The 14,453-nt window shown below is 40.2% G+C and overlaps 2 protein-coding genes across 3 annotated transcripts; both read right to left on the reverse strand.

Moving 5' to 3' along the window:
• Window positions 1-3,542: 3,542 nt before the first annotated feature.
• Window positions 3,543-9,020, reverse strand: lrit2 (leucine-rich repeat, immunoglobulin-like and transmembrane domains 2). Of its 2 annotated transcripts, XM_005744807.1 has the most exons (4): window positions 8,837-9,020; window positions 7,823-8,613; window positions 6,162-6,901; window positions 3,543-5,170 (listed from the first exon to the last, which is right to left on the reverse strand). In XM_005744807.1, exons 1-4 carry the CDS (start codon window positions 8,944-8,946, stop codon window positions 5,144-5,146), a joined length of 1,668 nt encoding a protein of 555 aa, XP_005744864.1. In that variant the 5' UTR covers window positions 8,947-9,020; the 3' UTR covers window positions 3,543-5,143. The 2 variants fall into 2 exon arrangements, with proteins under 2 accessions (XP_005744864.1, XP_005744863.1); XM_005744806.1 differs by lacking the exon at window positions 3,543-5,170 and having other exon boundaries at window positions 5,502-6,901.
• A 271-nt stretch (window positions 9,021-9,291) lies between these two features.
• On the reverse strand, window positions 9,292-14,145 carry lrit1a (leucine-rich repeat, immunoglobulin-like and transmembrane domains 1a). Its single transcript, XM_005744808.1, has 4 exons — window positions 13,798-14,145; window positions 12,907-13,367; window positions 11,719-12,024; window positions 9,292-11,424 (listed from the first exon to the last, which is right to left on the reverse strand). Exons 1-4 carry the CDS (start codon window positions 13,917-13,919, stop codon window positions 10,358-10,360), a joined length of 1,956 nt encoding a protein of 651 aa, XP_005744865.1. The 5' UTR covers window positions 13,920-14,145; the 3' UTR covers window positions 9,292-10,357.
• Between the last annotated feature and the right edge of the window lie 308 nt (window positions 14,146-14,453).

Consider the following 14,453-nt stretch of genomic DNA (forward strand, 5'->3'; position numbering starts at 1 on the left):
TGTGTGTGTGTGTGTGTGTGTGTGTGTGTGTGTGTGTGTGTGTGTGTGTGTGTGTGTGTGTGTGTGTGTGTGTGTGTGTTGAAATATACTGAAACAACAAAGAGCTTCACTCCTTGTAAATCAACAACACAATTTTTATTAAAACAGAAAAACATTCCTGGCATGTTTGTCATTATTCAAACCATGTTTTCAGTTCACACCCTTTGGCTTTTGTATGACTCTGAAACAATTAGATCCCCCTTATTTATGTGGTGACACACCAAATTTAAAATTCCTGAACGCAAACCTGGTTTTGGAAATGAAGTCATTCAGAATTCAACAAATGAGACTGTTTGTTTAGGATCTATCCAAGCTCCTTACAAGAGATTTCATGACACTTGAACTCTATGACAAGATCAGCCCAGGTGAAGGAGACCAAGTGATCACATAAGAAGGGCCTTTAATCCGACTCTGCAGGTGTGCTGTACTGTTTGGATCACTGTTTTGTAGCAGCTGCCATATGTTTATTTTCTGGGTTCTTCTGTTTTCTATGTGGCAGATTTTGGGAATTTACTACTAATAAAAGCACATCGTTTTTCCAAATAAAGGCAGTTTTAGTTAAATAAAGTAATAACACACGTAGCAACATTAAAGTTCTCCCTAAACTATATTATCAAATTATAAGCTGTATGTTATAGATACAGCTCTATTAACTTGTTAGTTTGCAAGATGAGATTACTTTATTTAGGTTACAATTATTTAGAGTTACTTTAGAGTAGAGTATTTCCCCTTCTTCACCAGCAAATTTAACTTTTCAATGAACTGTAAAATTTGAAAAGGCACTTATTGAAGTATTTATAAACGTGCTGATTAACTGTTCAGGCATCCAGACGGCAACATAGTTAATGTGACATGTATCATCACTACCGGGTGTGCCTGTCCAAAGTAGCCTTGAAGGCACTGACACAAACTTAAACACAGCTTTGATGTCATTAATTTAAGACAAATGCCGTCTTAATGAGCTTGCAAACCGTACTCTACTGCCACTTTCTGGTAACAGTAGAAGCTGCTTAAACTACTGTCCCTGAGGTGAAACACAAAGAAGGTGTTTAAAAATACTTCAAAATGCTATTCTCAACTTTGCAAATGTTCATGTTGCAGCATTTGTTGTGATATTGCCATAGTTCGAGCACTAATAGTCTTGGAGCACGATGAAAATATGAACAACAGGAATTAAAATGAGATGCTTGAAGAAGGCCTTACACAACAATATTACACATGTGCTGTTTGTTTTTTGTTTTTTTGTTTTTTTATTAAAACAGATGTTCTGCAAATATGCAGAGGTGGCAAAAGCACAGACATCCTGTGCAGACAGTAGTGTTGAAAAATACTCCAGTAAAAGTTGAAGTACTGATTCAACTTCTATACTCAATTAAAAGTAAAAAAAAGTACTGCCTCAGAAATATACTCAAAGTTAGAAAGTAACTCCTAGACCTGTTTTTATGGAAAGCTAACTGGACCTCGTGCCTTATTCATGTAATAATTAAATTAAATTAGTAGATATGAATACAAACTTTATTTCAGTCTAAATATTAATTCTAATAAACATACTCTGCTTGAATCCGTTAAGCTGAACATGAGCAGGGAAAAAAAAGGAAAAAAATAAAAAAATAGCTCTATTTTCTGTTAATCACATGATGATCAAATGAACACAGTCAGGGTTTAAAGTGGGATTCAGCAGGTGGGGGAACCCTAAAATCAGCTGTAACGGCTCAGTATGAGGAAAAAGAATCACAACTCACAATAATTTCTGAGTGCTTCAGTAGATTTTCTCAATGTACAGGCTGTGATTAGCTGACCTGCTGCTCTTTGAGGATGTACACAACTGAATTCAACCAGATGTGAGCAGGTGTTTCATGAGTTGTCCTGGCTCATTTCCATCGTCTACACTGACAGTACACTGTTTATGCTGTCTTTATATTACACCCTATGCAGCTGGTATGCAGCTAGAATTTGATGAATGAATCTAGGCATTATCAGCTAAAGTTCATATTAATCTCTAGTACTCTTTATGTAACTTAACTTGACCATGAGCACCACACTCACTGTGCACCAGTCACACACACTTTAAATCCATCACAGTACAGGAAACTAACCAGTTTATCCTGCACTAAACTGCAGACTATTTTCATGCAACCTTTAAGTAACACAGTCAGCCCACCTCATTTTATTTTGCATAATATAAAAATTAATAATGTCACACACAAACAATTTGTATGTTTGCTGATGTTTGTTAAGCTGGTAGAAATGCTGCATTTGAAATTACCTGCCACGAAATATAACTCCCTTTATGGTCACTCTTCTTCTGTAGGGCTAGCTAGATGCTGAAGTACCGCTACCACAGCTTACCTGTGGACACCTGCAGTCGTTCTGACACCAAAACCCCCAGAAAACAAACATTTTTTTTAAAAATCACTGGCTCACTTTAACCCCAAACTGTGGCACACAGTTTTTTTTGCATCTTTCATCTCTTTTTACCCAGCATCTCCTGGTGATTAATACACAGGATTGCCTTTAATGTGTTACTGCTTAGGCTCAAATGGGTTTGATGTTTGAAGGCCCACAATGACATGAAATTATAAGTCCCCTCAAATGTTAAATCAAAAGTAACGAGTTAAAATGTTAGAAGTAGAAAATGCAGATATTTGTTTAAAACGTAGGGCTGAAAGTAAAAACGTTTCCATTAAAAAACTACTCAGATAAATTCTACTTAAGTGCAGTAACAAAGTATTTGTACTCAGCAAATATGTAATATACTTTATTATGCTGATACAAGCCCTTTTGCTCTGCTCAGATTCAATGTCAATGTCAGCACTACTAATTATGAAGTTACACTAAACCAATCTCTGGGTATTTGTGTAGACATCAGGCAAACATGCACACTATTTCAGAGTTACATAAAACATGAAATTTGCAGATTACCCTCTCTAATCCAAAAAAACAACTTGTTCATCTTTGCACAATATTGCATAGCGGCCTAAAACGCAAAGTCCATCTGCCCTGATCTAGTTTGAACCGGCAAGATGTGTGTGACTGAAACTGAACATTTTGCAGCCTCACCTGACACATTTGACGTGCTTATGCTTCCAGTACGATGGAGACAAAACTATAATAAAAGAAAATCCACATACAAAAACGGTTTCACTTTTTTTGTAGGTCAGGACACTTAAAGTTTAAAGTTTTTTGAGGGTCCAAACTCACATTTTTCCCCCCGTTTTTTTTCCAATGTTGCAAGCTGTTAATGCTCTGGAGTGAAATGGGGGAATATGAGGAGAAGCCCAAATGATCATGCATTATGACATGTAAGAGGCAGCCAGGATTACTGGGCTATTTGACAGAGGATTACAGAGTGGAAAGTTGCAAAGAGCATTGATGCTTTAGAGTGAAAGAAAGCATGAAAGGTTCAAAGCACCCACAATATGTTTGCAGCAACAAAAGTTTTAAAAGGTAAATAAAATGTGAGTTTTCCTTACTAAAAAGAAAAAAAGGCTTTTGTGTAGAGGGTTAACGTTTCTTTTATTTATGTTGCTACTGCGGAGGTCAGTAATAATAATGCACTGCTTTAGGCAACATTAGGGCAAGTGGGGAAAAAATAAGATAAAATCTTGTGCTGTTCTGTGCTGAAGTAGCTGAAATTGTGTGTTTATAGAATTCTACATTGCATTGTGTCATGGGCAGTGGAAAAGGATTACAACAAAAAGCAGCATCAATCCCCCACCCACAAATCATATAAAGACATCAGAACAAGAAAGAAAGCAGATGTATCTGTGCTCCAGAAAATGAGAGCTGCCAATCTCAGCCAGTCATTTAAAACCCTGATCTTAAGTGAATACATGCAAGCCCCGTCAGAGATGAACTGATCTTCTTGCGTCACAGGGGACAACACATGGAGTTGGGGGAGAGGGTTTGTGTGATCTGATCATAAAGTGACGGCAGGAGGGGATATTGGAGAGGATGACAGTGTTTGGGTATTATGTCAAATGAACAATGCCATTGGCCAAAGGATATCTGATGTGCCATCTGTGCGGGTTGGTCAGTGCAGATCATGTGTGATACGTCGTTGCTGTGTTGCGTGTGTACACAGAAAAAAAACGGGAACTGTGACGTACATGTACAGTGACTGAGATAGGATTTAAAGAAATCAATGAATAAAACTAAACTGAATGCCTTTCAGCACATTATCCACAAAAAGGAAACTTCCTCTCTGCATAACCTAATCCTATGAATGAATTTCACTCAGATGCAATCAAGCGCAATTTTTGCAATTTGATCTTTAAGGCTATGCCTATCTTCAAATATGGAACACACAACTTAAATAATAAAACAATGAGATTCAAATAAACTTGTGTTTTCTGGTAGCCGCAAACTACATAAAACCAGACTCAAAAGTAAGGTTCTCTCCCTACTTTGAGATTTTCCCCTTATAATCCTGCTTTAGCAAAACTATAAAAAGGGCTAAACAGACACTGACAACAGACAGTATGTTTTAAAGCAAAATATATTTTCTGCTGGGTATTTGTAAGAATCTATAGTAACTGACACTAATTCTGCATATGTGCTTGCTTTATGTAAAACCTTTGTAGAATTTATAGAAAATGTAGTAAAACAACCACTTTAGTCTGCACACATGAAACATGTTGAGGTATATATGCACTACCACACAAAAAATGTAACTAGAACATTTTCTATTTACAAGGTGTGAGGTTTTTTCATATAATAACCATCTGTTTTTCTAATTAAAAATCCATCCTAACTTACACTTTTGACATGACAAGAAGAAAATGAGGTAAAAATTAACACGCATGTAAATCCATAGAATAATGCTTAAGTGCTAACACATAATAGTTGATAAAGAAGCTAATATCCATCATTGGAGAAGCTGGAAAAAAGTCTTCTTTAGAAAGTCATTTGATATCGTTCTGATTGAAATCAATGGCAAAGGCTTTTTCTTTTCTGTTTCAAATATTTATAAAATGAATTATTACTGATAGTTAAAAATGCTGCATTGTGATAACAAGAGAGATGCATTATACTTCAGTCTGAAAAAAATCAACTTCAGCACAGCCTCTACCCTGGTGCAAATCCTTGACATAACGGCCATCATTCACATCTTTGCAACAACCTCCTCGGCCTAGAACAGAGGAAGAGATGAGATTAAAAGCAAGGCAGAAAATATGATCATTCCCCTGAATATTGTAGTAATATAAGCCTAACAGCACTGGATCTTGAGCCACTCCTCATTTCTGCATGTTTTGCTATGATAAAGGGAAAAAAGTGCAACAATTCTTTTAAAACGTGCCCAAATTTTTAGAATTATAGTATATAAGACAACAACAGAGTTTGTAGAGTTCTAACAAGCTTTAAAGTCAATAAAAACCTATACTTTTCAACACATCCTTAACTCTATGAGACAAGCTTTCTTGTAATTTAATTTAGCAGTCTTCTTTGGATGTTGACTGCCTTTTGTTCTGTTCTCTGTTCTCTTCAAAAATTTGAGGTCTGGGCTCTAGATCTGCTGATCCATCGACTCTTCTAGAGGGGGCCCAATGCCTCACTCAGGGCATGTGTCAGGTCTTTTCTTTTCTTTTAAAGCATATACTGCACAGCATGCCTAGACGTTTTCAACTAATAGCACTTTGAAACTCACCTTGTTGAAGCAAACATATTTTTTATGTCTATCCAACTGTGTTAGCTTTGGCTTTTTTCATAGACTAAAGAAATGGGGGGAAATGATCTGTTTTTGCAACAGGCTGTTCAAAACAAAGTGCCTAAAGATAGAATTTAAAATAGGTTTGTTACTAAGTTGTTTGTTATGTGTAGGCACAAGTGTCTTTATTATGCATGTCTGATTCAGGTCAGTGTTAGGTGGCTTAACACACAAAAAAAACATTCAAAAAACAAGCCAAATATCGAGAAATAAGGGGTGGCTCAGGACTTTTTCACATTATAGTAGAGCTAGCTTATTTATTCCAAAAATAGAAAGTAAGACATTGTTCTATAACAATGTCACTGCCATGTTTTCTGTTGTTGTTTTAACTTAGGGTTTTTTAATATAATTCAGCTGTGAGTCTGCTGTGGTCAGCTTTGGCCTTATTCAGTCTGTCCTCTGACCTCCTCCTCACCTTCCTGTCTTCACTGGAACCTTTATTAACCAGGCCCTCATCACTGGCAGCCTGCAGACTGTCGAAGGTACCCTGCCTCTCCCTTTCCATGCCTCCTGCTGAGCCTCTGTCTCTCCTTCGGTTCTTCCAGCTCTCCATTATACCATCCAAACAGGCCAACCTGGTGTCAGTGGTGCATGCATACATGCCTACAGGCACTGCCAGCACCATGGCTAAAACTATCACTACTATATGTATCAGCTTCTCCCTCTGTTCCATCTCAGTGATGTCACTTCCTGTTACAAAGATGATGCACTGTTCTGGGCGTGGTGCGTGATTCTTGAGGGTTACACAGATTTCATATTTAGTTGCAGGCATCAGGTCCGAGATGGAGTAAGAATTAATCCCAGGTCCAATGTAGATTATTTCTTTTTTATCAGCATCTGCACGACCAAAGTGGATCGTGAACCAGGTTTCAGTGGGACGTTCTAGGGCAGCGAACCACTCAATGGAGATACCCCGTATTGTTTGCTTGGCGATGCGGATGTCGATGTAGACATTTTCATCACCAGTCCGCGGTACAGCTGGGAGGAGTGAAGACTGGGAGCTTCCTGCAGAGCGCACCTCTAGAAAGATGCTGACGGAGGAGTTTCCAATGAAGTTGACAGCGATGCAAGTGTAGACACCATGATCAGCTGCATGGACAGAGGGGATCACCAGGAGGGATCTGATGGTGTCATCATCCACTCTTTCTTGAGATTCTGGGATGACATTAGGGCTGTTATTTTATGGGAACAGCAAGCTTACAGAGTAAAATATTTTTAAAAATTAAATAACATTAAATAACATTAAATAAAAAGACTAAACAAAAGTGTCCTGCAACTGATCTTCCACAAACATACATAGAATTAAAGAGTCCTGTACTTTATTAGACAGTCATAGATACATATTGTCTGTTTTTTGTTTTAAACAGTTAATTGTTCAGTCTACAAAATCTCATAAAATAACAACTAATGTTCATTATATATTGTGCAAACCTAAGATGAAGTGATCATTACCCTGATAGGAGCTAAAAAGTTCAATTTACTGTAACCTGCACTATATTTCCATCTATAACAAATCCCAAGAATTTTGCAACTTGAACAATTTTGTTGTTCTTAAGTCAAAATAGAGGATGGTTTGTTTTGCTTCATCCACAAAATCGAAGGTTTAAAATCATAATTATTCTCCTGTGATCTCACATTGTAGACTGTAGTTATTATACTTGCATGGCTCAGTATTGTTATAATGTTTGAGAATATTTCTTATGAGCTAAGACAGATGAATGTCAGCAGCAGAAATAGTGGTGGGACAGCAATGGGGGCAGTAGTGTGGTTATTATGAGTTTGCATGTTCTTTGATTGATCTGCAGTAAGCACTCCTCTCAGCAAGTTAAGTCTAATGACACGCCGGTTTATTTAATTACAAGGTGGCCAAACAAGATGGACAGCAGTGTAGACTCTTAATCAACACTGACAGTGTTGTGCAGATTGGGAGATTGGTGGTGCTTACATCACCATGTGCATACATTGAGTTTTAATCCTCTTGATCTTAATAAAGGTTTGCTGCGCCACCATTGAAATGTGTGTTTAAGTATCAGATGTGCTGTAGTTTATTACACACTATGGTCACCACACTCTTACCATGAAATCCTCTGATTATCTTCAGACCATATGTCCACCACACTGAAGGGTCAGGCCTTGCTTTGGCGATACATCGCAGGGTGACGTTGGCGCCCTGTGGCAGGCTGATGTTGGCTGATGAGGTGCTGACTTCAGGCTTCATGCATGCCTGTAGCTCTATCTCATGGAAGAACTTGCCCGCCCTAAAGTCCGGCCCTGAGCAAGTCAAGTAGGAGTTCATCAATATAATCGGAGGGCTCAGAGACCTGATGAACTCCACGAAGCCCTTTAGGCGACAATCGCAGAGCCAGGCGTTGTCGTGGAGTGCCAGGACGACGTTTGGCCCAGATGTTGTCGCCTCCCGCTCCTCCATGTTCTGTAATTTTTGGTAGAGAGGCCAGTTTTGGAAGACCTCCTTCGATATCACCGTAAGACGATTGAAGGATAAGTCTAAGTAAGTCAGACCTGGCAAAAACCTTAACGCATGCTCCGGTAGGACGTCCAGCTGGTTGTGCTTCAGATCCAGGATCTTGAGAGCCGGCGTGTCCTCGAATGCTGTCCATGGTACTGAACGTAGCTTATTGCCTTGCAAACGGAGCTCGGTTAAGTTCCTCAAACCCTCCAGACCCTTTGAGTTTATCAGTGTGATTTCATTAAAGTTCAACCACAAGTTCTCCAACGTCAACGTTTTTGAGAAAGCCCCTCTGGGTATTTCAGTAAACTGAGACTTTTCAATTCGTATTTTTGTCAACTCATGTGGAAGGTCTTGTGGTATAGCCCCAAATGCTCTCTCCTCCATACATATTAATGACCTAAGATTAAAAGAAAGAGTTTATATGATGATGCTATTATTTATTGTAATATCTGACTGACTGCTAGGATCCGTCAAAAAACAAATGTTACCTTCTGGAGGCAAATAACTATATAACTATGTATTATAACTATATTCTGTATCACTGACTCGTATACACCCACAGACATATAAATAAAACAGAAATCACCAGGAGAACTGAACTACTTGAAACCAGTTCTTACCTTCCATGTCGGTCTTCTACACAGCTGCACCCGCGTAAACACTGAGAAAAAGTTTCCCAAGCCTGAATGTTTATTAAAACTATAACAAGCAGGTAACAAATTATGTCCATAGTCCACAAAAAAAAAAAGATCCTGAATTTGAGGGCTACATTCGTGCTCCAGACATGCCGAGTGCGGCAGACCAGAGAAGCCTATTAAGCTTAATCCCTGACGTACAGTGCAGGAAGAAGTGGCATTTAAGACACGCACGATTAACACTTAGTGTCACTAGGTCTGACCCACTGTGCCTTTTAGATAGCTCTATATTTTGATTAGTAAACTACAAATAGTTCAAAGTTTGATATTGTCCAAGAGATTAAATATGCAGATATATAAACAAAATATTTTTTAATGAACTTTGTAAGTGAAGATTACAGAGACCCATAGTATCTCAGAACCAAAGTATGGAGACTGATTATTATTGTGAGGTGAAGTAGAGTTATAAGAACACACAATATCACTCAAGTACATGCAGTATAAAAGTTTATTTGACTATATTCAAATAGGTAAGTATCATTGGAACGAACAGATCTACTTTTAATGGGGTAATGATGCCTCTAGGTGGCACAAAATAGTCACATGGAAAGATTTTAAGTATGTGCCTCATTGGGGGAATATAAATGATTTAACGTTTCCTTTTTGCACCATCTCCACCCTATTTACATTGTGTCATAGTTCAGTCCTTCAGTACTTCTCTCCAGCTCCAGCTTCTCTCCATTCACCAGAGAAATGAACCATGCCTATGTGTATATCTTCTCTCAGAACATATGACAGATATATACAGAGGCACAGAATTAACTGCATATGTATATGTGTACATAATCTGATAAAGTATTTACAAATCATACACATACATATATGATATAAACAATGGATTGTCTACCATTGACTTCCCTTTAAATTAAATTGGATTGGAGAGGTTTCTTCGCTGGGCCGTGCACGTGAGGTGGAATAAAACTTTAGTGTTTGCTGTGCTCTTTCACTTCATGCATCATGTTTTCTTCTTACAGGCTTAGTGATAAAAAACATTCTTTTAGACATAAAAGCATGAGCGCGCTTGCAGTTTAATATTAATGGATGAATATGCGTGTAACAGTCCAGTGAGTTTCACTACATCTGCAAGAAACATGAAATTTTCCAGATCTACGCAGTTTCCCAAATTCTTTAAACTGATATTTCCATTATTGTGCAGCGTGCAAAAGTCCGTTGATAGAAGTTGGCTCTCTGTGGCGGTGGAGTTGGTGGCATTATCCAGCGAGGAGGGATGGGAGGGGGTGTATGGGAGCGCGTTAGAGGGGGACTGACGTCAGGATGCTGCTGAGGGGAAGAATATGGGTAATGCTGGGGATACGGATGTGGGTTGAGATGGGGATGAGGGTGCCGGTGGGCATGTGAACGAGTTTTGGGGTTTGGACTGTGACGCGAGTGTGGGTGAGTGCGGGGAAGATGACGTGGAGCAGGAGCCGGAGCTGGAGCATGACGTCAGCAGAAGTACTCATTAGGCTGTCCCTCTATTTTAGCTGTGGCCTCGGAGTCCAGGCTGGAGCGGGCTGACAGCAGCCGGTTGGACTCCTCGGGATTCAATCTGTTCAAATACTCACCCTCGAGCCCTTTGGCCTTTGTGCCGGGTGAGAGTGTTTCAAATGTAACATATGAATCTTGGATGTCTTTTGATTTCTTTCCCCAGTACTTCTGAATGCGTCTCTTCAGCGCCCCGCAGCATACAATAACAGTGAGCGGGACTGCAATGATACAGGCCACTGTGATCACAATAACATTAATCAGCTTCTGGGTACCAGTAGCACTAGCTGCTTCATCAGTGGAGAATATGACACACTGCTCCTTCTTGGGGATCAGACCCTTCACACACACACAAGCAATGTACTTGGTCCTGGGCACCAAACCATCGATGGTTACACGGTTCTGCCCAGCTCCAACATTGATCTTTCTCATGTCCCTCTCTCCAAACACTGCATAGAGCACACTAAATGCTGTTGTGTTTTTGGCTTTAGGGGCTCTCCAGTTTAGAGAAATTGTATTGTCTGTGTCCCCTACAACTTTTACTGAGCGGACCACTCTGTCCGGGTCCTGCTGTAACGATGAGGCGTTAGCTGCCAAGTTACTTAGATTAGTCTTTTCCAGATCCAGCAGTGCATCTGAGTTGGGGGAGGTGGCAGGCCCTGGGGTGGCTCCTTCAGTCAGGCTGTAACTGGATAGTCCAGGATCAGGCCCAACACCAGGCAGGAGGCCAGGATCCAGGGCCGGCAAGGATGAAGGAGCAGAGGTTGGAGCCACATATCTGGCCACCAGTTTCTCCTGGTAGGCAGCTTTGCCCATTTGGTTTGGTTTTTTGATTTTGGGCTTCTTGTCATTGTTGGTTTGGTTCCCCTCTGGTTTTGGCGAGTTGGAGACAACGAGGGAAATGACAGCCTCTGCATTCCCTGCGTAGTTAGTGGCCTTGCAGATGAATTTCCCTGAATCACGGTAGGACACTGCTGGTACACTGAGGATTGACCAGGTGATTCCTTCCTTTGAGGTTTCCTGCTGGACTGTAGTGGCAGAGATGGAATAACACAGTTATAAAATAACAACAGAAGAACGATTTAAAAAAAATAAAGTAATTTGACACCTGAGACGTCCCCTTTGACAAATGTGAAAAGAGACAACAAGCTGGTGATTACACAATGTTGCATTGATGATCAGTGTTGCGTAACTCACTGTGTTGGCAATAGATGTCACTCAGACTTACTAACTCCACTCGTGGCTCTCTATTTAATTAACAGCAGCAATACAGAGCACACAAAATCATCTTATCTCATCTATCCAAATAGCTGCTGACTCACCTGTTCCATTGAGGGCTCGTCCATCTGCCCTGCGCCATGTCAAGTCTGGGATGGGGACGCCAATGGTCCCACACCGGAGCAGCACATTGTTTCCAACAGCGCTCCTTACTCGTGCCACAGCTGTGTGGATACGTGGAAGCTGACAGCGGCGAAGCTCTGCGTCGCTGAACAGGACCCCCGACACACTCTCCGGAGCTGAACATCGAAGTCTCGTGTCGATGAAAGCCACTGAAAGAGTCGGAGACTTCTGGAACTGGACCAGGTCATAGAGCCGGCAGTCACACACCCAGGGGTTGTCATGGAGACCTAAGGGCAAGGGTACAAGTGAGGCTACAGGAGGAAGACAAGTGTCCAGCTGTGGACGAAGTGATAGACCAGCCTACAGATGGTTGGTGTGGATGTAGGGATGTTAATCCTGTAAGAGGATTAATATTTAATTCATAAACTACATCATGGCCATGACTATGGCAATGATTGTGATGATGACGATAATGATGATGATGATGATGATGATGATGATGATGATGATGATGATGATGATGATGATGATGGTGAAAATTGACTAGAGATCAAGATCAAACTTTGCTGTCATTTCACACTCCCTACAAGAAGATTATAAGAAGACTAGTTGTTGATCACAACACCTCCACCAACAGAGTGCATAGAGTTGTGTGTATTTTTATATATATATACAATTTGAACTGTGTTTTTCTTTTTTCTTTTCTTTAATAAAATGTAACTTAAATCCACCCATTATAAGAGATAATGTTTTAAACAAAAGCATCTTAAATCTGCTATGTTACACTCTAAAAGCATGTAATAGATGTCAATATACAGCCCGTTAATATTAGTTATTAAATATGGAATCTAAAGATGAAATATCAAATATTATAAGAGCTTCAGAAATTAATATTGAAACTGTTACCTTCATATTAAAGACAAAATGTTACTTTTTTCCAATGTTACTTTTTATACAATAGGTTTTTACTCACCAGAAACAGCTGTTGTTGTCAAATTATATATTGCTTATGTAAGCTTAAGATGCTTTTTTTTTAAAAATTAAAAAAAAAAGTTGCTTTGCAAAACGTTAGCACACTTTCATTAAGCTCAGAAGAAAACAATGCACCTAAAATGCACTTTAAAGGATTTAAAGGGAGACTTGATGTCAGGATGAGCACTGCCTCTCACCGAGTATCATCTTGGAGCTGTCTGGCCCTTGTGCAGGCTTTGCAGCCAGCCAATTGGACAGCACTTCTGCAGGTAGGGTCACCAGACTGTTGCTGGACAGATCCAAGTAGGTGAGGTTCTTGATGTAAGTGGTGGCCTCCGCGGGCAGGGAAGTGAGCTGGTTGTTGTGCAAATCGAGAAGTCTGAGGCTGGGCATATCCATGAGAGATTCCCAAGGAAAGGCGGTAAGGGCATTCCCGTCCAGCCGAAGCTCTTCCAGGTTATAAAGCCCCCGGAAACTGTCCGGGTTCAAGGCGGACAGCGTGTTAAAAGACATCCACAAGAATTCCAAACTGGAGAGGTAATTGAAGGCTTCGCTGGGTATCCGCTGGATGGACGTCTTCTCAATCCGCAGCTTGGAGGTGTCAACAGGAAACCCGACAGGCACGAGAGATATATCGGGATCATTGCAAATCACGCTCCTAAAAGTCGGAAAATATTTGTGTTAACTTCCCAAATTGCATTTGTGCATAGTTTACGAATCACTAAAACTTTAAACTAAATCGACAATTAATGACAACAAATGTGTATTCAAAAGTTCACAAGCAGCAAAAGTTATGTGGATAATGATTTTTTTTTAAACTTATTCCCCGTCCTACCAAAACACAAAAAAGCATAGATGAAAGCCTGAAAGTGCCTTTGAAAGATAATCCTGCATTAAATAAAATTGGAGCGGCATGCACTCCCTGAATTATCTGTTGTACACGTGTTCACCTCTGTGCAAACATCTGTCCTCATATGATGACAAAATGCATCACTGTGCAAAAAAACAAATAAAACAAAACAAAGAAACAAACACACAAAAAAATACCACACAAGATACATTCATTTCACTTTGGGCATCCAACTTACCTCGCCTTTGATCCATCACTCAGGTTGTGGTAAAAGCAGCTGCACTGCGAAGGGCAGGCGCTCACTGGGGAAAAAAGTTGACCCGTGGCCACGTAGAGCCCCAGCAGCAGGACGAGGAACATTTTGGCCAACTTTTATGCATACGCAATTTGCCTACATGCGCCCGCTTTGCGCCCACTGAAGTCAATCAGACTATTTTTTTTTCTCTTTCATTTACAGGAATGTCATCCGTACGGCGCTGTCCCACCGCTTCGCTGCCCCATAGTGATCAGACTACTATGAGTCCCGAGATAAAAAAGGATAGACAAGGATTAGCGAAAAGGCTGGCGTTCGTTTCATCTGGATGCGTATTGCATCCCGGAATCGGATAGGCTGCGCAGAGACGTCCCTATTTATTACCACAGAAAAACACTTCCGAAATGGTCATAATCCACTGTGATGTTTGCTTTTTTTTCTTTGCCTCAAATGTAGCATGTTTATTTGAGCCCTGCCGTGACTGTTAATCTGGGAGTGGAGTGGACCGTGTTTTGCCACAAGGTGGCCCCTATATCATACCCTATGGCTCCTACGTCGGGACCTGTGCGCAGGGAAAGTCCTCATTAAAAGTTCTATTATTTATGCATCTTTTTCACCTGGAGAATTAAAATTAGCACAAA

Source organism: Pundamilia nyererei, unplaced genomic scaffold (genome assembly GCF_000239375.1).
Source record: "Pundamilia nyererei isolate P.nyererei 1_Seehausen unplaced genomic scaffold, PunNye1.0 scaffold00149, whole genome shotgun sequence".
NCBI classification, from domain to species: domain Eukaryota; kingdom Metazoa; phylum Chordata; class Actinopteri; order Cichliformes; family Cichlidae; genus Pundamilia; species Pundamilia nyererei.